Source organism: Colias croceus, chromosome 4 (genome assembly GCF_905220415.1).
Source record: "Colias croceus chromosome 4, ilColCroc2.1".
Classification (NCBI taxonomy): Eukaryota; Metazoa; Arthropoda; class Insecta; order Lepidoptera; family Pieridae; genus Colias; species Colias croceus.
In genome coordinates this window covers 8,051,381-8,076,216 of record NC_059540.1, presented here as the reverse complement: position 1 = coordinate 8,076,216, position 24,836 = coordinate 8,051,381, and the positions used below count along the sequence as shown (strand labels likewise).

General features: G+C 33.1%; 4 protein-coding genes across 9 annotated transcripts in view; 1 reads left to right on the top strand and 3 right to left on the bottom strand.

Moving 5' to 3' along the window:
* Positions 1 to 13,305, bottom strand: part of LOC123691062 (plasma membrane ascorbate-dependent reductase CYBRD1-like) — a 39,382-nt gene extending 26,077 nt beyond the window's left edge. For 3 of the 6 annotated variants that reach the window (XM_045635271.1, XM_045635276.1, XM_045635274.1), the window contains exons 1-2: positions 13,194 to 13,305; positions 5,143 to 5,499 (exon numbers count right to left, since the gene is read on the bottom strand). In XM_045635271.1, the coding sequence (XP_045491227.1) occupies positions 5,143 to 5,297 (155 nt within the window). In that variant the 5' untranslated portion in view covers positions 5,298 to 5,499; positions 13,194 to 13,305. Of the gene's footprint in view, positions 1 to 3,281; positions 3,475 to 5,142; positions 5,514 to 13,193 lie in introns of those variants that run through there. The other 3 variants (XM_045635275.1, XM_045635273.1, XM_045635279.1) reach the window with 3 other exon arrangements.
* Positions 13,306 to 16,115: 2,810 nt separating this feature from the next.
* On the bottom strand, positions 16,116 to 20,922 carry LOC123691070 (25S rRNA (cytosine-C(5))-methyltransferase nop2). The gene is made up of 6 exons (XM_045635292.1): positions 20,727 to 20,922; positions 20,272 to 20,460; positions 19,665 to 19,861; positions 17,862 to 19,226; positions 17,477 to 17,658; positions 16,116 to 16,730 (listed from the first exon to the last, which is right to left on the bottom strand). Exons 1-6 carry the CDS (start codon positions 20,824 to 20,826, stop codon positions 16,166 to 16,168), a joined length of 2,598 nt encoding a protein of 865 aa, XP_045491248.1. The 5' UTR covers positions 20,827 to 20,922; the 3' UTR covers positions 16,116 to 16,165.
* Positions 20,923 to 21,341: 419 nt separating this feature from the next.
* Positions 21,342 to 22,861, top strand: LOC123691071 (coenzyme Q-binding protein COQ10 homolog A, mitochondrial). The gene is made up of 3 exons (XM_045635293.1): positions 21,342 to 21,576; positions 21,708 to 21,851; positions 22,242 to 22,861. The coding sequence occupies exons 1-3, from the start codon at positions 21,515 to 21,517 to the stop codon at positions 22,705 to 22,707; spliced, it is 672 nt and encodes a 223-aa protein (XP_045491249.1). The 5' UTR covers positions 21,342 to 21,514; the 3' UTR covers positions 22,708 to 22,861.
* Positions 22,848 to 24,248, bottom strand: LOC123691072 (peptidyl-prolyl cis-trans isomerase H). The gene is made up of 3 exons (XM_045635295.1): positions 24,032 to 24,248; positions 23,781 to 23,957; positions 22,848 to 23,164 (listed from the first exon to the last, which is right to left on the bottom strand). Exons 1-3 carry the CDS (start codon positions 24,113 to 24,115, stop codon positions 22,871 to 22,873), a joined length of 555 nt encoding a protein of 184 aa, XP_045491251.1. The 5' UTR covers positions 24,116 to 24,248; the 3' UTR covers positions 22,848 to 22,870.
* Positions 24,249 to 24,836: the final 588 nt, after the last annotated feature.

The window sequence follows — 24,836 nt, the reverse complement described above, 5'->3', positions numbered from 1 at the left end:
CAAACAAACTCTTCAGCTTTATAATATTAGTATAGATTTAAATTGGAAGTAACTATGTACATAAAGTTTGCTTTAACGAAGTAAATTCCATACTCTCAGAATTTTTTACATTTCTTTACCATTAAACTTACGCAATCTAGGATTAATGTAGCTTCAAAAATAACCTTCACTGATTTAAGTAGCTTTAATGTATAAGAGATTTCATTGCGGAAACGGTAATAAAAAACTTTCACAGCTTCTTCTTCGTCACTGTCGGTTATATTTGAACCGGGTATAAATATGAGCAGGTGGAGCGAAATCCTTTGTTTTTAGCCAAAACCCATATCAATATAATTTTCCACCTGTCCGAATGTTTCAGACGCTGATGTTTATTTCAATATGTTTTCATACATTCTATGGTTTCAGTATATGTTGTTGGTATCTTCTATATATATTGTAGGTAAGATTTTTATTACATGCGTGAAATTATCCATACTAATATTATAAATGCGAAAGTAACTCTGTCTGTCTGTCTGTTACTCAATCACGCCTTAACTAATGAACCAATTTGCATGAAATTTGGTATAGAGATATTTTGATACCCAAGAAAGGACATAGGCTACTTTTTACCCCGGGAAAGAGGATAGGTTTTATCCCAGAAATCCCACGGGAACGGGAACTATGCGGGTTTTTCTTTGACAGCGCGGGCGAAGCTGCGGGTGGAAAGCTAGTTTTCATATAAAAGCTGAAGAACATTTATAATATGACGTTATGATAACGATGCAAATAACGGAAATATCATATCTATGTAAATTTAACTGTCAATTTTGTGGAAAAACCGGTTGTTTTTATGCAGTTTTATGTTAACGGAATTTTGTATATAATAATATGGTTGGTAGAGTTTCGATATTAAGAAGTTATTTATTTCTATTTAAATCAACATAAATGGGCTTACATAATTTTTTTACAATTTTTTTTTTACAAATTTAAATATCACCATTTATGAAATTCACTAAACCAATAGGAACTTTAAACATACAATTTTTCATTTATTGTCATCATTTTATGATGTAGAGTTAAATGCTCTACCTCTCTTATACCTAAAATCACAAAAGCATGTATGTAATATGTGCTGTGAAGATTGCACAAAGATTACATAGACAAAGTAAATAGGTACAATAAATGCCCAACAGAGATTACAGAGAGATTAAAGAAGGGTCTGGAGTGACGAAGGATGCCTGTCTTGGTTCTTAATAGGTTTAAGTGAATAAATGGATATGTAGCTATATATTGTTTAGATATATGAGTATGTGAGTACTGAGTATGCACATCTATGTTTGAAACTTGAAAATAATGTTTCAAACAAAGAAAAAGGTATTTTCTATCAATCATCATATTAATTTCCAAACTTTACGTATCTATTATTATAAGTAACCGCGAGGGGGTTGTGGTTTTATTAAATCCAGATAATATATTATTTGAAACTTATTTGCCTCACCGATTTCGTTGAATTTAAACAATATTCCACATAGCTTTATAACTTTTAAGTAAGTATTACTACGATGGCATAAAGCTTATTAAAATTCATGAGATTAACAGCGATATAAACGCATTTGTTCCCAAAAAGAATCTTATTAACATAATAGTGAATGATTTTACGCGTTAATTGTATTCTTTAAAAGTTACATAATTTGTTTCGAAACGTTTGTAATCTATACTAATACTAGTGGTCCGCCCCGGCTTCGCCCGTGGTACCTACATGTTTAAACTATCCTATCTCTCAAGTTGGATCGAACTGCACATGGTGTGCGAATTTTATTATAATCTGTTAATAGTGGTTTAGGAGTCCATTGAGGACAAACATTGTGACACGAGATTTATATATATTAAGAAGATTATAAAGCTGAAGAGTTTCTTTGTTTGTTTGAACGCGCTAATCTCGGGAACTATTGATCCGATTTGAAAAATTCTTTCGGTATTAGATAGCTCATTTATTGACCAAGGCTATAGGCTATATATATCATCATGCTACGACTAACAGGAGTCAAGCCACGTGGGTGAAACCGCGCGGAGCAGCTAGTATTAAAATAAATGGGTCTTGAACAAGTATGATAAATGTAGAGCCAATAAATTATTGAATTTGTCAAAATAGTTAATTATAGTTTCCACTATACAGGTAGAAGGCCATCAGGCATAATGTTTCCTCCTCTCGCTGAGAGAATAAAAAAAATGCTGTTAAATGTCATAATACAATTGCAGTAAACAACATCTTAAAATGTATCACAAGAGCTCTATATTTGAAAAACGATAAAAAATAATTGTGAACCAGTTAATAAAGATTTTTGCCGCTCAAAGTAAATTTGTAAAATTGAAAAACTCAAAAGTTGTTACATTAAATTGCTTTCACAACTGCGCCGCTGGAGGCCTACTACCTACATGGGAAAAAGTTCGTACTCCACTTTCCGGAGTAGGTACCTAGTACCTACCTACCTACATCGCCGCTAATTAATTTTGTCGCGAAGCAAACTACACATATCAAATGTAATGCTATATACCAGGGTCGCGGCAGTCTCGTGTGCCTCTCATATGTTCAGTAATAAACGGCATCAATTTCATCCCATTTCCTGGGCTCCCAGTACTAGAGCGACCCACTCTGCGAATTATTAGATTAAATCAAACACTTAGAGGTCGAATGGACCCGCATTGCCTTTGGTCGCGACGTCCCCTAATTGATCGATTAATGTCATGTAGTTATGTATAATTATCTCTAATAGATTAGTAATTATGACTAAGCTAACATTCCAGAAAATCGTTATTTGGAGTCCATAATGGAAATCGTAATAAATTAAGGGTAGTTAGCAATATAATAGGTAATTATTATTGTAGGTAAAATTATCAGAAATAATAATATGTAGAAATCAAGTAGGTAAAAGTTTGTCAATGGAATCGTTACGCGTGTAAAAACCTTCACGTAATTTATATACTGTGTTGCCTGTAGGCACTTTAAATTAATTATTTTATTATTAAAAATTTAGAATTAGCAATTTATTCCAACAAAATCTGTAGGTTAAATTGTTGCCCAATTTCCAACTGTCCAAATAAATTACCTCAAATTGCGTTTCCTTTTACATATAATTAAGAACGTAAAACGTTATTTTTGTCGGCTAATAGTCGTCAGGAAAAGTAAGCATCTATAATTAATATAATTACGACTATTTTTCTATCTTATTGTAATATGTAAAAAAAATAACTAAATATTTCTCTTTTTATTCAGTTTATAAAGTATTAAACATATAACTTACGGTAGATTTTTTCTTGCCATTATGCTGTATTTATTTTTTACAACACACACAAAAGTTTATTTCAACTTATCCAAAAAAAAACTACAAACACAGAACTGTTCGAAAAGTAAAAGTTCGAAAATATAAATTGGCGGCAATCTATCACATGAGCATGTTTCCCGCCGCGGTCGTGTCACAACTCACAACTCCGAGATTTCGATTTTCGACTCGGTTCCGACGCGATGTACGCCCTACTTCAACTTATTAAAACAAGTACCATGTGTGACAAGGACAGCGATATTTCTTGTTGTTCTAACTTTTTTGGTAAATAAAATTTTAAAAGTTAACGGCAACAAGTAATTAGATATATGCCTTTGTTAACACCTGAACAAATGAATTGTAAATAGCTGAATGTAAAACGTATCAAAATGAAGCGATTGAATACAAGTTATTACGTAGTGCGCCATCTGTTGCAAAATAATAGAACTCAGCTAAAAATCGATAGAGCTGTAGATCAGACAAGTCTTGAAGTGCTCTACAGATGTCGTTGCCTACCAACAACATATTTTAACAGACTACCATTTTTCTCTACCAATATGTTTTTAACAATTTACATGAATAATTTCTTTATTTATTGTTTAATAAATAAATTGTTGACTTTTCGTAAAAGTAGAGCATCTCTTGAAATTAAGCCGCGATTTTTATATTGTTGTTAAATCTCTATCTTTTTCAATGGAATATAGAGCAAAGCTTTACAAAATTAATTCCGCCCTTTGTCATGGTGAGTTTTTGTAGAGCTAAAAATATAAAGTTTAATGCATAAAACAGTAGAGATACTAAAAGCCCTAAGTATGCGAATGCATATACCCCTAAACCAAACAAAACATAGATTTCAGCAAAGACGATAGCGAGGCTCAGTACATAAATCAGTCAGAGCGTGTACCTTAAACTGCGATGATAATATAACTTTAAAGTTTAACATTTATTATATTATTATGTCAGGCGACTCACAATCCATTATTGGTAATTTGCACTACATGTAACACGATATTAAACAAATAATAAATCAAGTTTAAACATATTCAAAGCTGTTAGCCTTTAATCTGAATCGATTCAGTGATTTAGGAACGATGCCGAGGCCGCTATCAAATAACAGAAGTGATAATACAGTGTAAGAATGACACTTACATATTAATAACTAATGTAATCATCAAACGATTACACTTATTAAAAATATATTAAATTACGAACGTAACATTGAGTATCGAATTATATTTATCATTATTAAAATAGTATCGCAACTAAAAATAACTAATAAAAAGTCACTGTACGTTTCTTCTATTAGACGACACTAATTAGACGCTTCATTTAACTTTTGATGAATATTTTATACGAGTTAATTCTGTATAAAGCCATTGTAATTCGTTAAGCATTACACTAAGATGGTAGCATTACACGAAAGCTAATTATAGCTAATAAGCTTTAGATATTTAAGATGCGCACAAGTAGAGGGCGGGCGGGCCGAACCTAATGTTAAATTGATCTTGAAAATACCTACTATACACGCCCTCTACATGTATATAAAAATAGGTAAAACAACAGACTAATAATAATTTACTACGTATACGTAAGACGAAACCATTCATACATATTATTCTGTCGTACGTCACAAGTAGTATTCACTATTTAGTAGAAAAATGACTAATTCAAAGCTAAAAAATATTACGTAAAATCATGTAAGTCTGAAATTCAATGCTAGATAGCATGAAATTCAATGCTAGATAGCATTAAAATTCATCACAAAATTTGAACAATTTTTATTGTGCATGGCTCTAGTTTCCATATTTTAAAATGTACATTAATTGAAAGTAATAATACTTACTTGTTAATGTGGTTACCCTCCGGCTGTGAAATGGTAGCGGGAGGAGGCGGCAGGTCGTCCATTGGCACTTCTTCGTTTGGCGGTGACGGCGGTGACTTATCGAACTCGGCGATCGGCGCGAGTTCGGGCATAGGCGACACCGAGTTGCTGTCCATCGCAGATAACTTTATTGGAGACACTTTGGCAACTTTTCTATACCTCTCTACCTCCGGATTGCCGGAGTTGGTTCTAGCAAGGGATTCTACCACGGAGTTGTTTAGTGCTATTCACGATATGATCGATTGGGGAAGGTAGCGAAATATAAGGTGACGTTTTCTGATTATTGATTTCTGGTTATTTCACAGTTATTCGCTGTATCTATAAAAGTTATACTTGGTATTAAAAATTGCGGTATACTTTTATTAACATGGAGTTTACTAACGCTCAAACTTTCATGGAGGCAGGAAATTGTTGACTTCACATGTTCATCAGAAACTTATCGAACTGAACAAAATTGATTGAGGCGGAGTGTTAATTGGGTTTTTACCTTCGAATTCCCTAATCGCTTTATAACTATATGAGGGAAGTGAGTATACACAGACCAACAGTCCATACTTACACCGTACCTACGTATCTATAAAAGTACGGAAGGACAATGTCCTGCACCCTACCTATTATTATTTATCATTTCACGACATGACACGGAAGGGGCAAAGCGTAATTTACTAACAGGACTCCGTAATGTAAAATTTCTATGAAATTTCAACCATTATTACATATTTTGATTGTGTAATATAGATAGGTTATTAAAGGAGATGCTCATGAGAATAGCATCCTTTCTGATCCAAAAATACTAAAGTATATGTATTCGTAAACACTAATAATGTTCAAATGTAGAGTTTCTTGTGCAACAGAAAGTATCCTCTATAAAATTTTTCCTCCACCGTACATTAGGCCATTACCTAATTCGGGCACGTTTCCCAGAGGAAACCGCAATCTCGAATTCTGTTCTGTTTGAACTCGTATCTAACAAATTACCCATGACCAGTGTATGTATGGACTCGGACGGAGGTAACGAACATTGATCTCTCTCGGGAATTTATATAAATAGCTTCTTTTTCGCCCAGATAAAAAGAAACAAAGTGTAGCAGAGAACGATGTACATACTTAACAATTAAGAAGATGTTCAGTGGCAGTCAAATAGAAAATGTTGGAAGAATAAAAGCGAAATTGTTTAGTAATAAGCTCATTCAGAGCACTCAGATACGCCAAATGAAAACAAAGAGAGACAAGAAAAGCGAGTTTCGGTCGCAAACTATGACACAATTTACAAATTGCCGCTCACGTGACGCTTCTACATCTATAATATTTTTACTTTATGACTCAATTTCACTAGTTTACTATATTATTCCCAGCGGGAAAAACATCCATATTAATATAATAAAATACGAAAGTAACTCTTTCTGTTAGTTACACTTTCACGGCTAAATACGGATGAATGTATTGGTGTGCCGTGTGGTCAATTGTTCAAATGACTTTATAATATTAATAATACGGAAGACATAATATATCACTAGTATTGCATCAGAAAAATCTAACTTCTTATAAATAACTGCTGGTGTAAAACCACAAACGTCCCAAATTAAGCAGCTCATGAAAGATTAACGGATATGGGGCACTCAAATTACTCCGAGATATTAAAAAGCCGCCTGCCTGTAGTATGAGCACGTAACTGAGAATAATGCTGACTGCACGTGTGAAGGGAGCAAAGAGGCCGGGAAGTAAAATCGGGACGCGACTCGACGGACTCAACCCGTCCAAAGTCGCACTAACGACTACACTTTACATTATTATTACACAATACATTGCGTACATTGTCTTCTTGGAAGTGTAACAATTGCTGATCTGCTACATTTAACGTTCATGTGTTTTATTGAGCGAATGATCAATTATATTACAACTATGTTACGCACTTGTATTACTTCAGAAATTGATAACATCACTTAACACTCAATTGACATAATGTGTATAAATCATTAATCACCATTGCTAGCCTAAAAATACCCTTATAAATGTTGTACTAAAATAAAAAAGCTAAACAATCGATAATGCCTATAATTAACGACCTTTCCATATGTCGCCCACAGGCTGCGAATAAACACACGTGATATAAATATTATCTACTTTATAGAGCAAGGTCTAATGAAGAGTAAATAATAAAATGAATGAACCAAAATGTCAACGGGTCGGTGAACTTTTGTGCCTTGGGTCATAATACACATCTGGTTATGAAATCAAAATCTTTCCGTATGCAGTAAGCTATGTGTAAAAGTGATGTGTTCTATTTTGTTCTACATTGTTGATAGTTTTTGCAAATATGATGGCGTAATTTTTAAAATAGATCAAATGAATACAGGATTAATATTTGTACCAAATATGTAGTGTATGGAATAATTGTAAGCAATGACTAGGAATGTATAACTATGGAACAGCATATATTGAAAACCTAAATGATTATAATTCCATAAATGTAAAAGGTCCCCTTATGGTTTTAACCCTTTACCCTACAATGTTCGCTAAACCGAAAATTATACTCAACGTCAAGCAAAAACACTCACAATTTAATTATAATTTCGTTCTGTAAGCAAATAAACTCATAGGTCGAGTTATGTTCAGAGCTATTACTATTATAGTCATCCTGCTCCAAAGCAGTTCCCGGGGCAACACGTCAAGTGATTATGTGGCTTGTGTTTGAGATATAAGAGCAATTATCCGCTAACAGCAATGCGAGGAAGAGGACAATTTGATATGGCCTCAAATCATTCCAGTGCAGTGGGGAAGGTTCTCCTACACGAGTAGATCCGGGCCACCTAGCAATTTTGCTGTATATCTATTCTGATTTGATGGTAAACTGCTTTGACTACACACAAATTGTGGTATTTAATCTTGAATTTGAATGCTATATTAAATTTAAAATATAGAAAATCGACCGTATTAGAATAATTAATTAAAAAGGAAAAACGTTATCAAATCGCAGTTACTCATCAGAGGTAAACAGGGATTTTTTTAACATTTCCGACATTTCAAATACCGCGAGCGCGATTGTGATAATAAGAAATATATAACAATAAAAATGGCTCTTGTATGGTATCACTTAGCGTCAATCATCCAATTTTTTTTAAATTATATTCCTGTAGGTGTGCACGGAAGTGTCATTGGTGTGGCCCATTAGGGGAAAATGAAAAGAAAATAATTACCGGAGCGTCATGGGCATTACATTATGTCAAAGAGACATGAGAAAATACACGTAACGCTTTATATTACTAATTAATTTTATACGTATTTCATTAACAGTTCGTTAGGGACATTAATGGTTAACTCAGTGGGTTTGCGAGTGCGTGTTTCAGGTGTAATTACGTTAAAATTGTCGGTATAATTTTTATCTCTATTAATTAAAGCGACGTATGTTAAGTGCTAATAAATATAACGGAAAATATTGTATTTCTATAACTACTTATTCATATGAGACGACATTCTTATTTGTAATTTTTAAGAAAGATTAGTAATTATCATAATGGACGAATTATGTGAAAATAGAAAAGAAAAAATATGAATATGTAACAGTCTTCATATTCAAATAATGCAACGGTTCAATGACTTTTATCAAAATAATAAGTGGATTTATAGATTGACATAACATTATGTGATTATGTTCATTAACCTTAACTTTTTTAAGAATGTTTCCATAGAACTTCTGAAAATAAATACATAATACATAACTATAAATTTAACACCGAATATTAAAGAAAAGGATTTCTCTTTAAGTTAAGTAGGTCAGATCTTTTCAACGATAAGATGCAGACTTAGAACACGATGATGAGAGCTCTTCAGATTTATCTTACCTTTTCAAGCCTTATTGGTATTAGTATGGAATAGTTACTACTTATGCAATATATTATATTAAAAATATGTTAATATTGGGCGTAATTTAATATGATTTTATGTGTTTAAATTATCGATACAAATCTATTAGAAAGCCACCAACATTCTGGCATCTTTTAAACCTTGAATATAATTGTTAAATAGATCTATTATCTGTTCCGTAGTTTTCATTTATCAATATTCATAGATTTGCGAGTTTACAAACGAAATATGTGCATATAACATATTTGACACAGTTTTTCAATATATTGCAACGCCAAACTACTTGTTAAAAGTGAGACAGGATTCGCAAGCAACATACACTTGTTTTGCAAATCTACACTAATATTAGAGGTATATAAAGAGGAAAACTTTGCTTGTTTGATTGTAATGAATAGGCTCATAAACTACTGGACCGATTTTAAAAATTCTTTCACCATTCGAAAGCTACATTATCCACGAGTAATATAGGCTATATATTATCATCAAGACCAACCGAAACCGCGCGGCACAGCTAGTTTGTTTTTACATCGGTTATAAATGCAATCATACTTGTATCTTAGAGCTATTGCTCTAAGACTAAACAAATGACTTCTTTAAACGCTCCCTATTATTCAGAACATATTTGTCAAAAATGTATGTTACATTTAACCTGAGTTTTATGCGAGAAGTATCGTTAAGAAACAACAGGGTTTATGCGGACAATATTATAATGATAAAGACAATGATTCGACACTTTTGTATTGAATGAAAACACAATATTGTAAAACAAAGCCCCTGCTACTGTAAACACAATCAAATTTCAAATAACCATCAGAAATATGTGCAAATAAATTTTGAATGAACATCGATGCACATATTTCAATTATTTTCAGGACGATTTCGGTTAAAGAAGATAAACTCGAATAAGCGTAAGGTAAATATTTATGAAAAGTCCGCGTGTGTGTGTGGTCCCATTTATGGCGATGCCCCTGATGTTTATTTACGCTTCACAACGTAAGAGTGTTCTATGAAATGTACTTAATGCTTGTAAATGTGACTATATTTAGAAATAACTCATTACCACGTGAACAAGTAAGAATAACAGCGTATCACTATGCTGGGTTATTGGAAATTACATATTATATTATTTTGTGCAGTGCTGTACAAAACATTAGGATTAGGTGTACGTTATATTTATTTTTCATTGAATCATGAAATGTTTAAATAAAGTATTGATTTGAGAACGACAGGCTCTACTAGTATGCCAGAACGAATTTTCAGAAAAACACGCGTAAAAATTCGGGATTTGATTCAGTCTATACGGAATTTTTTGGTGTTAAAAGTGCCGACAGATTGGTTTCCCGTCAGAATATAAATTGAAATCATTGGTCATGTATGTAGGTTTACATGTTTTCATATGACTCTAGCCTGATGGATCATTTATATGAGAAACTCGTTATTGTTCTCCGAGATTACAAATAGCAGTGACTGATTACAAGGAGATGGATTTTAATTCATCATGACGAGTCACAACGAGCAGAAGCGATTTTTCATTAAAACTGTTTTTCGCTGCTTTTTAGGTAGCTATTCATTAAAATTTAAAAGTCATTAAGTCATGAGGACATTGAACTCTTTATAAATTAGAGGGAAAATCGTTTAAAAGATGCAATTTCTATGAGCCTCTTACTATTTAAAGCTTCTTCTCATCTATTTAACGCAAAACTAAAGTATATTGTATATAAAATCAGGTTTTGTTGTAAATTAATTTATAAAACTACTTTCAACGTGACTCTGTTGGAAGCGGGTAGTTAATTTATTGCAACCCAGTTTCACACAAAGCGAGAAAACCTACAAAAGGACTATAATAAAAGGTGAATAGCTTATAATGAAGCTTCCACTTAGACCGGCCTTGTAACTGAGTCACGTTTTTGGTACTACGCCTCTACGGTGCTACGTGTTTGAAGTACGGCGTAGCATTTTTTATATTCAAATTTGCAAGTTATATTGTTTATCCTAATTTATAACAACTCGTTTCAACAAAGCCACGCCAGGATTGCAGCCCGAAACAAAGCAAACACAGTAACATTTTACGTTCACCTTTTTTGATTTGTTGAATGCTATACCAGTCAAAAGGCTGCTTTATTTGAAACACGAAAATATATGAAACTAATGTTACATTTTTTCAGTAAACTTTGGTTTAAATTATTTTATCTAAGTGGGTCATTTCATCATCATTAGTATATTTATGAATTCAATGTACATCTCTGGTAGGTACATTCGCTCTAATTCATTTACCACTCTCAAGTAATATCTGCTTTGTTTGGTCTAATCAAATACATCTTTCACAATGTCATCTGAGCGAGTTGACTGTGTAACTCGGTAAATTTACTAGATAACGTCTATTATCTAATTTGCGAGCCAGCTTGTTTATTCTATTCAAGTCGTGTATCGTAAATATCTTCTGTATATTACGAAAGTCGTGAACTATAAAACTGGAGCCGATCCAAAATACAAAGATATTAAATGCAAGTTGGGTGCGATTGCATTTCAACGAGATCCTAACGAGTTCCAGATGTGAACTTATCGGGATACAGAACGATAAATTCATATTTAATAGTATTAACTTACAAAATGCACGGGCTATTCGCTCGGTTTTAATTTTTCGTTTCAACTGTACAGGTGAATTTCAATATATGAACAAAAGTTAGCAGAAATTGTATAGAGTAGGTACTTTATACGAACTCATTTGAAACTTGTACTGAGTGCATTCGATAGAAATACTGCACAATAGAGTTAGAGGAAATGTATTACGAATAACGTATCGAGGTTATGAAATTCAATAGTATTTAACTATTAGTATTAGGTATGATTAAGTTTAACTCATTATTTATCTTAGCACAGAGCAGTAAATACCGACATAGCACCAATGATTGTATATATAATATCATTGCATAGCACTGTCTGCTTTTGACTACAAAATGACTAAGTAAAAGTAAACTTGAAGCAATAAACATTCACCTGTTTATGATTGCAGTTGTGCAGGATGCGCGTGCGCCGAGAAAGTGATACGCTTTGAGAATGTATTATTGTTTCAGTATCTTATGAGATTTTATCTTATACACGGTAGCATTTATGTGACTTGCTAACACGAACCTGTTATTAATATTAGTTGAACTTGGCAATGAAATATTTTTAGACATTGGTAGCTTTGATATTTTGTTCTAAAGAAATCTATGTTACACTTTATGGATTAGGTACATAACTTTTAAAGTATTGTAGAATGTAGAGCAAATATAAGGAATTTTGTTACACCATATCGCAGCTACGTATACTTTAATAATTGTTACTAAGAATTACGTTACGTATTAGTTCTTACTTTTAGGTCAATACAGTTATGTTGGTCTATTTAATTCTTATAAGCGATTATTATAAAATTTGTGAATTTTGAAACTCAAGATTATTGACACATTTTAATTAAAGTTCATAGAAACTTGTGTTGGATTATAATGTTTGCATCTTTGTCGCTTACGAAATGTCGTAGCACATTTCCGCCATAACAGGAAGCGTAGCGCTACGGTGTGATAAGCGGTCAATTTATTGCAACGATACTATGTTTCATTCGTATTTTTTACGCACAATGAGTTTAACAGCGTATGTAGCAGGTATATAAATCATAATTTTATACGTTATATATTTATGATGATTGGCTTTACGTAAAAGATGAACGAAGCGATATGTATAACAATCGAATCATTTAAAATGACATAATTGAATCATTTTGCGCAATTTATTAAATTACTTATATCAATTTAGGTTTGTTAAATAGGTGTAAAACCATACCTAACAAAAAATATTAAAGAGTAACTCATAACTGCTTCAAAAACTGTGTCATTTATACGTTTTTCAACTCATCCCTAACAAGGTGCAAAGAAATAGAGCGCGGGATATCGACTCATAGTTATACGTGCAGTTCAGGAGTTATATGGGAGAGATGCTGCGCGCCACAGCCTCCGCTACGGGCGTAGTACGATCCGAACAAAGCGTCCCACCCTTCCCGCTTCCTGCCTCCATGAAATCCGTTCCTACGACGCTCAATCGGGTGACAACTAGCGATGCAATTAATGAGAACAAAACGAGCACTGTTACTGATTTAATTGTGTTATATTTACTTTTAAAATAACGGCGGAGTTCGATAGGAGCGTATATCGTACGTGTGAAGCCGATAGCGATTCGCGGGATACTGCCAGCCTCCGAGGGAGCGCGGGGCTGCGCAGCGCTTTCATTAAAGCGAGTTAGCTCACTACACTCCGCCGCCCCTGGACACGGAAAAGCTCGGCCCGGCATTTTCCAACCGACGCCGGGGTGTAGTGCAAATGTTTGAACGAAATTCAATTATTTGAAAGGCCTCGGGAATACCATGAATTCATTGTACTTTAATATTATATTTATTATGCGAAATATGGACGTAGCTATTGTGTTATTTATTGCATTAGGGAATGGAGAATCTGTTTTATGAAATTTATGTAGTTACCTGTTAATATTTTAACCAATTTCATTCCATTCATGGAAGTCCAGATTGTAAATCTATACTAATATTATAAAGCTGAAGAGTTTGTTTGTTTGTTTGAACGCGCTAATCTCGGGAACTACTGGACCGATTTGAAGAATTATTTCGGTGTTTGATAGCCCATTTATCGAGGAAGGCTATAGGCTATATTTCATCACGCTAAGACCAACAGGAGCGGAGCAATGCTGGTGAAACCGCGGGGAACAGCTAGTAGATAATATAAGAACTATCTATGTTAAATATATTAAGCATAGAAATATATACGGTCCACAATTAATCGAATCAGTATAAGTATCAACCTATGCATTAATTATGACCAAATAGAATTGCAAATAAACCAATTATAAATTAACTCTTTAATTAGTTCATACACTTATGCAGGTAATTTTCAAGAAAAAGATTTATGCATTGAAACATATAACTATAGGCACATTCTTTTTTTTCACTGAATAACAGTAACCGAAATTTTATACATACATATCCCTTTTTGCTATAGAAGGTAAGTGGTAAGTACCAAATACATTTCATGTTTAACTACTGTGTTACAATTAAAACAACTTTGAAATCGTCAAAATACGCACCGATATTTTATTATGCAACAATTGTGTTGTTATAAACTACCGAAGCGCAAAACTGAATTTATTTAATTCCGGTTTCAAATAGTTTCCAATACCCAATCCAAGCCCAATTTTCCAATCCCCAATAAAATAAATTGAAAGCAATACAAGTTTACAAGTACAAGTACAAGGTACAAGTTTAAATACAGGATGCATTTTTAAAACAGGACCTAGATATTTTGAGTTAGCCTCCTTAGCCGCAAAGCGCTCTTTGCGGCGAGTGTACTCTTTCATGCGTTGGCTCCAGGCCAGTTTTAAACATTTTTGTTAAATTTAAGCCTTCTTACCGAGAATTTGGTGAGAAAAAAAAATGCACGCAAGTTTAATATTTATGTAATTTAAACGGGTATCGCTTTTTATGTAATTTGATATTTTCAAGGTACAAACGATTCATAATATACATACCTAACTATATGATAGAAACGAGATACCCTACCTTTGTAGATATATCTTTATTCTTATTTAAAACTTTTTAAAGCTGTTAGCTGTATTAATTTTTAATTTCATTTGTTTCTCTTGCCTACGCGCCTATCTCAGTAAGTTTGTTCTTTAAACCGAATGATGTTATGGGAATTCCTGTTTCTCCTTTCACCCTTCTTATATAATAGGTATTACTTATATTAACTATTGGAGTTTTTTCTCAATTTTATTAATATTAAACCCATTATCTACACTACCAAATCAGTATATCCTTACTTCCTTACTAATATTATAAATGCGAAAGTTAGTTTGTTTGTCTTCCTTTCACGGTGCAACGCAGCGATTTTGTAAAATGATTTTTGTGTCGGGTGATACTTGGGTGCTTTTCCACTATGTTCGAGGGAAATTTGTCATGAGAGGATATCTAGCAAAGCTGTGAAAATGTTTAAGAATTTCCTCTACAGCTATGTGAAAATGTGTGGTGCGAGGATGCGTTGCGAAGCTGTGAAAGGTCTTCTATTACTCAAAATTACAGAACTACCCTTAGATGCTTTTAGCTTTTCCACCAATAATGTACGAGGGATGTGTGCGAGGTATTTTGTTAGTTCTGTAATTTTGAGCAATATAACATTTCACAGCTTCGCAACGCACACTCGCTCGACATATTTTCACAGCACAGCTAGACATCCTCGCACGAAACGTTTTCTTCGCTGCGAAGAGCGAAACGTCGGGCGGAGTGTTTTAAAAAGTAATATGCTCAGATTAAGGATTGGTTCAATCTTTAATCTAAGGTAATATGTTTAGTTTACCTACGCATTACGCAATAGGTGTAATATGATGACGATATAGGTACATAGAGTGTATATTGATCAATATATAAGTAATAAACATATGTACGAATATCTATAGTTAGGTGCCATTTCATTGTGTTAATGACTGCATTTATATTATCTTTAAAAAGAACTGGTTCATATTTCGGGAGTAGACTAGTAGTAGGTAGTACTCGGACGTTATCTATACATATAATAAATCTGTAGAAGGGTCAATTCTGTACATTGAAAATATTGAAAAAATAAATACCAGGGGGTGTTACTGGATCGATACCAAACCCAAATATGTGATTAAATAAATTTTTGTCTGTCTGTCTGTATGTGAAGGCATCACATAAAAACTAACGGTTCGATTTCGATGAAATTTGGTATAATTACACCTTATGATCCTGGGCATAAAATAGGATACTTTTTATCCCGGAAAAATACGTAGAAAAAAAAAATCTTAATTTTTCCGCGCGGACGGAGTCGCGGGCGGAAGCTAGTGCAAAATAAAACTTACATAATATTAAGTACTGTTTCGATATACATTTTTTAGATGAAACTATGAAAATTTATGAATATTCATAATATTATATATGCATTCATATGAATGCATTATTTTTAACATCCCAGAAATAGATAGGTTTCAGGCATTTGAAATAACGAACAAAGAAGTACAATAAAAATAATTTTATTGAACATGTAATTTAAAATCATAATTACAACTATTTCTTAGCCTTAGCTTTGAAATTTTTCTTAAGAGATGGCTTCCCTTCTTGTTTTCCTTCTTTATTACTATTCAATTTTCCAATCTGCTTCTTATTCTTTTTATTTTTGTTTTTTAACTTCATGGCAGCAGCTAATTCTACTTTTTCAGTAATTTTAGCTTCACTTTTCGGTAATGTGACTTCGTTTGTTGGTGTTGTTATGTTTTTATTCTTATTTTTGTTTTTCTTCTTTTTATTGGGTGAATTTGCATTTGGCACATTGGCTTGTTTATTTTCATTTACTTTGCTTTTGTCTCCTTCAGGTTGACTTTTTTGTTCAACTGGGGCTTTGAGGTTTTTATTTTGTTCAACTGGGGCTTTCACGTTTTTCTTTTGTTCTACTGGTGCTTTATTGGTTTTACTTTCTGTTGCTTCTGTGGGGCCTTTTGAATTTTCTTTTTTTTGTTGTGGATTCTGGATAGCTTCGTTCTGTTTTCCTTTTTTCTTTTTGTTCTTTTGTTTCTTTTTCTTTTTCGATTGATTTTCTGTTGTTGCTGATGGGTTTTTAACAATTGGCTGAGCACTGAAACAAAAGAGAATCTATACATATAATAAATCTGTAGAAGGGTCAATTCTGTACATTGAAAATATTGAAAAAATAAATACCAGGGGGTGTTACTGGATCGACACCAAGCCCAAATATGTGATTAAAAAAAATTTTTGTCTGTCTGTCAGTCTGTCTGTATGTGAAGGCATCACGTGAAAACTAGCGGTTCGATTTCGACGAAACTTGGTATAATTATACCTTATTATCCTGGGCGTAAAATAGGATACTTTTTATCCTGGAAAAATACGTAGAAAAAATTAATCTTAATTTTTCAGTTTTATCCATAGACGTTGTTCCGCAGAACCGCGAACACACGTTGCGTATTATTATAGGCCTAGCCGTATTTGGGAATTGGGTCCAATAGATATTTATAAGATGTTATTGTCAGAGGTACTCAAAATGGAGAAATAAACCATCCACGCGAAGACCGACATCCGCGCGGACGGAGTCGCGGGCGGAAGCTAGTATATAAATAAATGTCTGAGGATTCAAAAATAAAATAATCTGTAGAACTGTGAATCTGTAGATCATCATCCATAGAAATGATGTAATAATTTTATCTATTATGATAAAAAGAGTTTAGACAGCAAAACTGACAGTAAACGTGAGCTTTTTTTAAGTAAAGAATACTGACTGTGCTGTTTTTGACCAAAGTTGCAATAGGTCTATTTTTTTTGCCCCCAGTTGTTCATCAACATTATCAAATAAAACAAAATATATACCTTTTATCAGCAGGCTTCGCTTTCTTATTCTGTGTGGGTGTGCTGTCTGAATCTGCCGCTCTTTTAACACCAGCCGTTAGTGTCTCTGTTTCTTCTGTTGATACATCACCATTTGTTTGGCCTTCCTCGGTTCCATTCTCTTCTTTAGGTTCTTCTTCATCATCTTCTTTCACTGGCTGTGGCTAAAATACAATACAAAATATATTCTCTAAATAGCCCATTTGGTTCTTTGCCATTTAAATTGAATAATCAACGAATTTATCTTTTCAAATTGTAAATTTAAACCAGGAATAAACAAATTAGTAAATATTTTTTTTTTAATAAATTGTTAAATGGAATGTGAGTACATATTGTGATCAGTGAATAAGATAAAAGCCATACTCACAATAACATTTGAGAATTTTTTAAATTTAGCTACAAAGAATCCATCCATATTGTGCGTGTGGGGATAGAACCTTCTAGTTAGTTTCAAGGATGGATGGAACCTGTGATGCCTGTACTTCACAAAGCCTTCAGTACCAAAATCTAAGCCAGTTGGTACTAACTTTACATTCCTTCTCTTTAGAGCATAATTAACAACCCATTCATTTTCTTCAGGCAGTATAGAACAAGTGGAATATACAACATAACCCCCTGTACTCGATTTAGCGTTACAACAATCTATTGCCGCCAGCAATAACTGCCTTTGTAAATTGAAACATCTCTGAATATCTTGTTGGTCTTTCGTAGTTTTAACACTTGGATCCTTAGCAATAACCCCAGTACCAGTACATGGAGCGTCTAATAACACCCTGTCAAATCCTTTAATAACTTCGGGAAACTGTCTTCCGTCGTAATTACAAATGATTGCGTTGACAACGCCCAGCCTGTGAAAATTGCCGACTACAGCTTTCGTTCTTTCTTTATTTGCGTCGTTGGCAAAGAGTGATCCAGTATTTTTCATTATAGCAGCAATATGGGATGCTTTTCCACCAGGTGCAGCACACATGTCGAGAATTCGCTCATTTTCTTGAGGCGCTAAAGCCATAACTGGTAGGAAACTTGATGCACCTTGCAAAATATAGTGTCCAGCTAGATATTCCGGTGTAGCACCAATAGGTACAGTAGAACTGTACACAACTAATCCAACTTTACTCCACTTGCCAACTGGATCCAAATTAACACCTCTGTTAATGAGAGCTTGAGCGAGGTCTCTTCTTCTAGTCTTAAGACTGTTTGTCCTTATAGTAATTGGTCTAGCTACTTCACTGGCTTCTAGAAATTCAACTAATTCTTGTACTGGGAAGATTTGCATGAGTACTTCCATAAGGAATTCATTATAGCTGTAATACAAACACAGATCTTTGAGTAAAAGTTCAGTGTATTCACATCTTGATCTGCCTTCTTCTTTCAAATGGTTGAAATCATTCAAAACTGATACAACATCCTTGATTCTCTGATGGACATCTTGCAAACTTGTAGGGTTTTGTAGTTCATCTTCACTTGGGAATGCAAAAACATCTTGTTTCGCAATATTTAACTGCATCTCCTCATCTGCTAATTTCTTATCTATTTTTTGTTTCTTTTTCAGTTTTATATTAGCTTTTTCAATGGGCAACATGTCGTCGTCGTCATCATCATCATCATCATCACTTTGAGCTGAAGAATCTGAATCATAAGTCAGTTTGTTGGAATCTGCAGTGTCATCATCTCCTGCTGTTTCCTCTTGCTCCTCATCTGTATCATGGAACAAGTCGTCAAGTGTGCCAACCTGAAACAATTTAATAGTTAAAGATTAATGATGCTGTCTAACTAAAAATTAAATTTCATACTTGTTATTTTACAAAAATGTACATATAATATTATAGTTACCTAAGTTAATAAATAATATATTATAAAACTAGCTTTCCGCCCGCTTTCAAAGAAAAACCTGCATAGTTCCCATTCCCGTGGGATTTCCGGGATAAAACCTATCCTATGTCCTGAGGTAAAAAGAAGCCTATGTCCTTTCTCGGGTATCAAAATATCTCTATACCAAATTTCATGCAAATTGGTTCAGTGGTTAAAGCGTGATTGAGTAACAGACAGATAGACAGAGTTACTTTCACATTTATAATATTAAGTATGGATGATCTTAAATTGTAAATCAAATATAACATATTCAAACAAAACACACAATATAACAAAGTTTTATAGTCCAGTTACCTACCTTATAACTTTCTTTACTAGGTTTCGTCTTCACTGGTTCTTCAACTTCACTATCTGATTCCTCCTCATCACTCGTACCATCCTTAACCTCATCATCTCCCAAACCTTCATCACTTTCTTCACTATCTGTTATGTCTTTTGCTTTAACACTTCCTTTCTTTTTGGGTTTCAACCACTCCTTGTTATCATCGGTAAATCCTAGAAAATAATTATTGTTGACGATTCATGCATCAGATTTAATATAAGAAAATAAATAATTTTATAGTATGTTTGCAGGAAAATAAACTTTTATAAATTACTAGCTGTGCTCTGTGGTTTTACCCGCAGTGCTCCGCTCCTGTTGTTCTTAGCAAAATGATATAGCCTAGCCTAGCCTTATTGCCTTTCTAGATAAATGGGCTATCTTACACCGAAAGAATTTTTCAAAACAGACCAGTATAGCTCCCAAGATTAGCGTATTCAATCAACCAAATTCTTTAGCTTTATAATATAAAGTATTGGGTATAAAAAGTTTGCTTGTCAATACATATTTAGTACTTGAAGTAATCTTCACATAAGTATATATTTTTTAATCACAAAATCAGGAATGCTGAACAGTGGTATCTTACCTGCAGGAGCCTCTTCATCGGAACCACTTTCAGCCTCTTCCTCAACATCATTTTTAGGCTGTTTTAAATTCTTTTTTGCTTCCTTCAATGTTTTGCGTTTTTCAAGTAACTCCTTCTTCTTCTTAAGACGGCGTGCAGCTCGTTGCTTTTGTCTATGGCTAAGCTTTTTCTCTTCTTTATCATCATCAACTATAATAGACAAAGTGTAAACTTTTAGACTTCTCGACTTTTTACAGGAGACTTAGTATCCAATAATGTGTGTGCAATAGATTCAAACATAACCCAAAGAAAGAGCTTACTATTTCTAGACATTTCATACAGATAGAACATAAGCTAGGTACTAAATTTTAAAACACTTTGAATAAACATTTCATACACATAATAATTATTACTTTCAAAAGTTTGTTAAGTTTACTGTTACCTACTAAAATACCATGATGAAATAAAATACTTACGGAGTCCCTTTTTAAAAATTGGATCAGGTTGTTTCCTTGCTTTTCTTCCAGGTCCTTTTTTCACTTTTTTAGTCTCGTCAAATTTAGCTTTACGACCCATTTTGTCTGATAATTATTTTCAGTCAATATCTAACTTTATTGGGAAATTCACTAAAACACGTGTTTATAGCCGCTAACCATGTTTAATTTCCATGCCGTCGAGTTATTTCTATTTGACAGTAATTGTCATTGTCACGTAATTGTCATTTGTCAAAATCAAAGCTGCTCGTGCTCAATCTCGTGCTGCTTGCTTTAAGTTTCAATGTCGCACAGTCGAATAATAATCGATTCACAATGGAATGGAATCGCATTAATTCTTTAACCTTGTCATTATTTTTGAGTAGGTACCTAGTATTGTATGAAAGAGTATAATATAAATTTCAGAACGAATATAAATTGATAAAAAATAAATAATATGTAACGGAGGCTATAATTTTAATCTTTTCGTTTGATTATTGATCTCTCCCATTATTTCTGAATACATTAAAGTATTTTTTTTTAAATCACTTGACTGAAAATTGCTCGGAAAATTGTAACATTTGCGATTCGCAAATCGAAATTCGCATTTGACATTGACCGATTGACCGACTTTGACGTTTGTCGTTTTGTTCCAGATTATCGAAATTGCATCGCAAATTTTTAAATTACACATGTTTAGTCATGGCCAATTATTTAATTAGGACTTATGTGCCTATTTTGCAAGTGTAAGATTTCTTTAAAATGCTTCAATTACGAAGATAAAGCGAGCGATGGTTCTAAATAAGTATTTTGTGGTATTGCGATATGCTTCTTCCAGCTGTCGATTTCTAAGGTAAATTAATGATTTTCTTTGTTGATTTTTTACTGTTTTCTTAAAGATAACAATACGTAACAATAGATGTAATTTTTAATGATATTATGCAATTTTGTTTATGAAGAGGTAAATAAAAATTTCATTCATAGTTTTCAGGGTCATTTCATAAATAGATATGCAGGAAACTCATCTAGTCATTGTCAGTGTCAACCTTCATGGCAAAACAAGAGATCATTTTTTAATTTTCCGAATCAAAATCGCACAAGAGAGTATTGTGGGAGACAACTAGTTGGGTATGTATATTTTAACTACTTTATTATATTTCTTAATAATTAAATAAATGATATGAGTTATTTTACTAAATTATGTTAAATTTTAAATAGTTTTAAGATTGATTCAAATTGTACCACTGTTTAAAAAATTAAAAACCGGTCTAACATCAGTATTACAACTTACAAGATGTCCCATACAGACTGGAAAATAATGATTACCTATAAAATTATATGATTTTTTTTAAGCAATACTGGAAACAAAGTTTGGTTGCCTATGTGCAATCCCAAATCTTTGGAACAAGTATCAGTTATTTAGCATTTATATTAATTAATTTTACTTTAAAAGTTTCATAGGAAACTCTAATTTCAACTTATATCCACAAAATTCTAATTAATTGTTTTTCATTACAGATTCTCTATGGATCAGATGTTTCAAGTAGTGTCAGATGTAGAAAATTACCATAAGTTTGTTCCATGGTGTAAAAAGTCATTAGTATTAACAAAAACTCCGAGTAAGCTTAAAGCTGACCTCATTGTGGGATTCCCACCAATAAACGAAAGCTACACGTCAAATGTCACATTAGTAAAACCACATTTAGTGAAAGCAGAATGCACAGATGGCAGAATTTTCAATCATCTTTTAACCCTATGGCGTTTTAGTCCTGGACTCAAAAGAGAAGAACAGTCATGTGTTGTAGATTTTCAAATTTCTTTCGAATTTCGTTCAGCTTTCCATTCTCACCTATCAAACTTATTTTTTGACCAAGTAGCTAGACAAATGGAAGGAGCATTCATAAAAGAAGTAGAAAGAAGATATGGACGACCGACTATGCAGCCTAAGAATTTACTCCTTAATAATCATGCTATTAAAAGTTGACATGAATAGTATAATATAATTTAGCCAAATTGTGGAATACTTACAGAAATTGTATGTCTATTTATTTTATTTATTTTTGTGAACCATGTATTAATTAAGCAAAGATTAATTGTAATTGTTACCATTGAAATAAAAATAAATTTTATTTTAAAAATGTTTTTATTCACATTTGCCCACATTGTGATATAGTGACGGGAATTTTTGGTTTGTTATTTGGTCCGGTTGGTACATTTTCTATTTTTCTCATGACTAAAAGGCCATCAATGACTCTGCCAAAAACCACATGTTTATTGTCTAAAAAGTTACATTTAGCACATGTTATAAAAAACTGGCAACCATTTGTATCCTTTCCACTGTTAGCCATAGACAGCAGGCCTGGTGAATCATGCTTTAGTGCAAAATTCTCATCTGCAAATGTACTTCCTCCGTAGATACTCATTACTCCTGTTCCATCACCCTAGAAATTATAAGATTTATTGTTATTTGCCAGAATAGCTGGAATACAATGTTTTATCCAATATTATAAATGCGAAAGTTTGTATGGATGTATGGATGTTTGTTACTCTTTCACGTAAAAACTACTGAACTGATTACAATGAAATTTAGCACACATATAGAGGGTAACTTGGATTAACACATAGGATAGTTTTTATCTCGGAAATCCCACGGGAACGGGAACTATGCGGGTTTTCCTTTGCAAACGCGGGCGGAAATCTAGTTTTAAAATGTAAAGTAGAAATTAACATGGGATGTGAATTCTGATGGATTGATGGCAAATCATCAGTGCCTTAAGTTCACGTAGTAACCAAATTATGATGAACTATACAGATACAGAGAACAATATTACAAAGTAACATACAGATGAAAATAGTCAATTAATATCTAAAATAAAAAGATCAAGTTTTACAGAATTTCACTACCACTCTGACTGAGTGATTTCCCCTTCTCCCCATGAGTATTAATTGATAACTTGTATCATTTATTACTTACTGCTCAAAAGCTTACTTGTTCTTAGAAATCTCCCAAACAAATTTTAATAAGGTATTGGTTTATTTATGTCCATACTTACTAACATTAACAAAATCGCCGCCTTGTATCATGAAATCTTTTATAACTCTATGGAATGTCGCACCCTTATAACCGAGAGGAACACCATCTCTTCTGTATTCTCCTGTGCAAAACTCTCTGAAGTTTTCACTAGTTTTTGGCACTACATCAGCGAATAGCTCAAAAATCATGCGGCCGATTTCCTACAAAGATGATAAGAATTTATAACGATAGAAATTAAGTTCCTATTTCTATAATAATATAACACGTTACTTACAGTGGTTCCTACAGTTATATCAAAAAATACGACTGGGTTGTTTGGATTTCGCAGTTGCGATTGTATTTGATTCCAAGTAGGCATATTGTATCAAAATTTTCTTTCAAAATGGAATAATTATGTAAATATTATTCAAAATTCTGTTAAATGGATATATTATTATGAATACATACAACTTATTACTTATCCTAACATAACCTACAAACAAAGCGTCATCGCAGCCGGTTTTTAAATAATAATAATTTTAAATGTCTAATGTCGTTTGTCAATTTGACAGTGTCAAATATTACCCAGAATCAGAATTGCCAATATGTTATAAAAAAGTGATCCATTCCGAGCATTCTGGGTGACCGGTGAATAGTAACGCCGCGCCGGGAAACAAATGAAATTTAAAAATATTGATCGATCATCGAGATTCAACGCCGTGCCCCGGCCGAGCTACGGTCGGGCATGAATCACTGCATCAAAATATAATGCTATATTATACTGCATCAATACAATAATGTTTGATCTTTGTTTTATCAACTAATCGAGCCCCAAGCGAAGAACGACGCGTCACCGGCACGGTGCCGGTGTAGCGTAAATCATGTTTCAAACTATTTCTAAATCCACATGCAGACATATCAACAAAGTTTTGCATTTAGAGAAATTAACTAGGTACTAGAGAAGTATTTCTCAACATATTTTTTTCAATATTTTTTAGGAGGGACAAAGAAATAGTTTTTTTTTGTAATATTCAATGTTCGAAACTTAGAGTATTTATTACAATAGTATAGAGCGAGTGTATTGCACAAATTGCATAGTG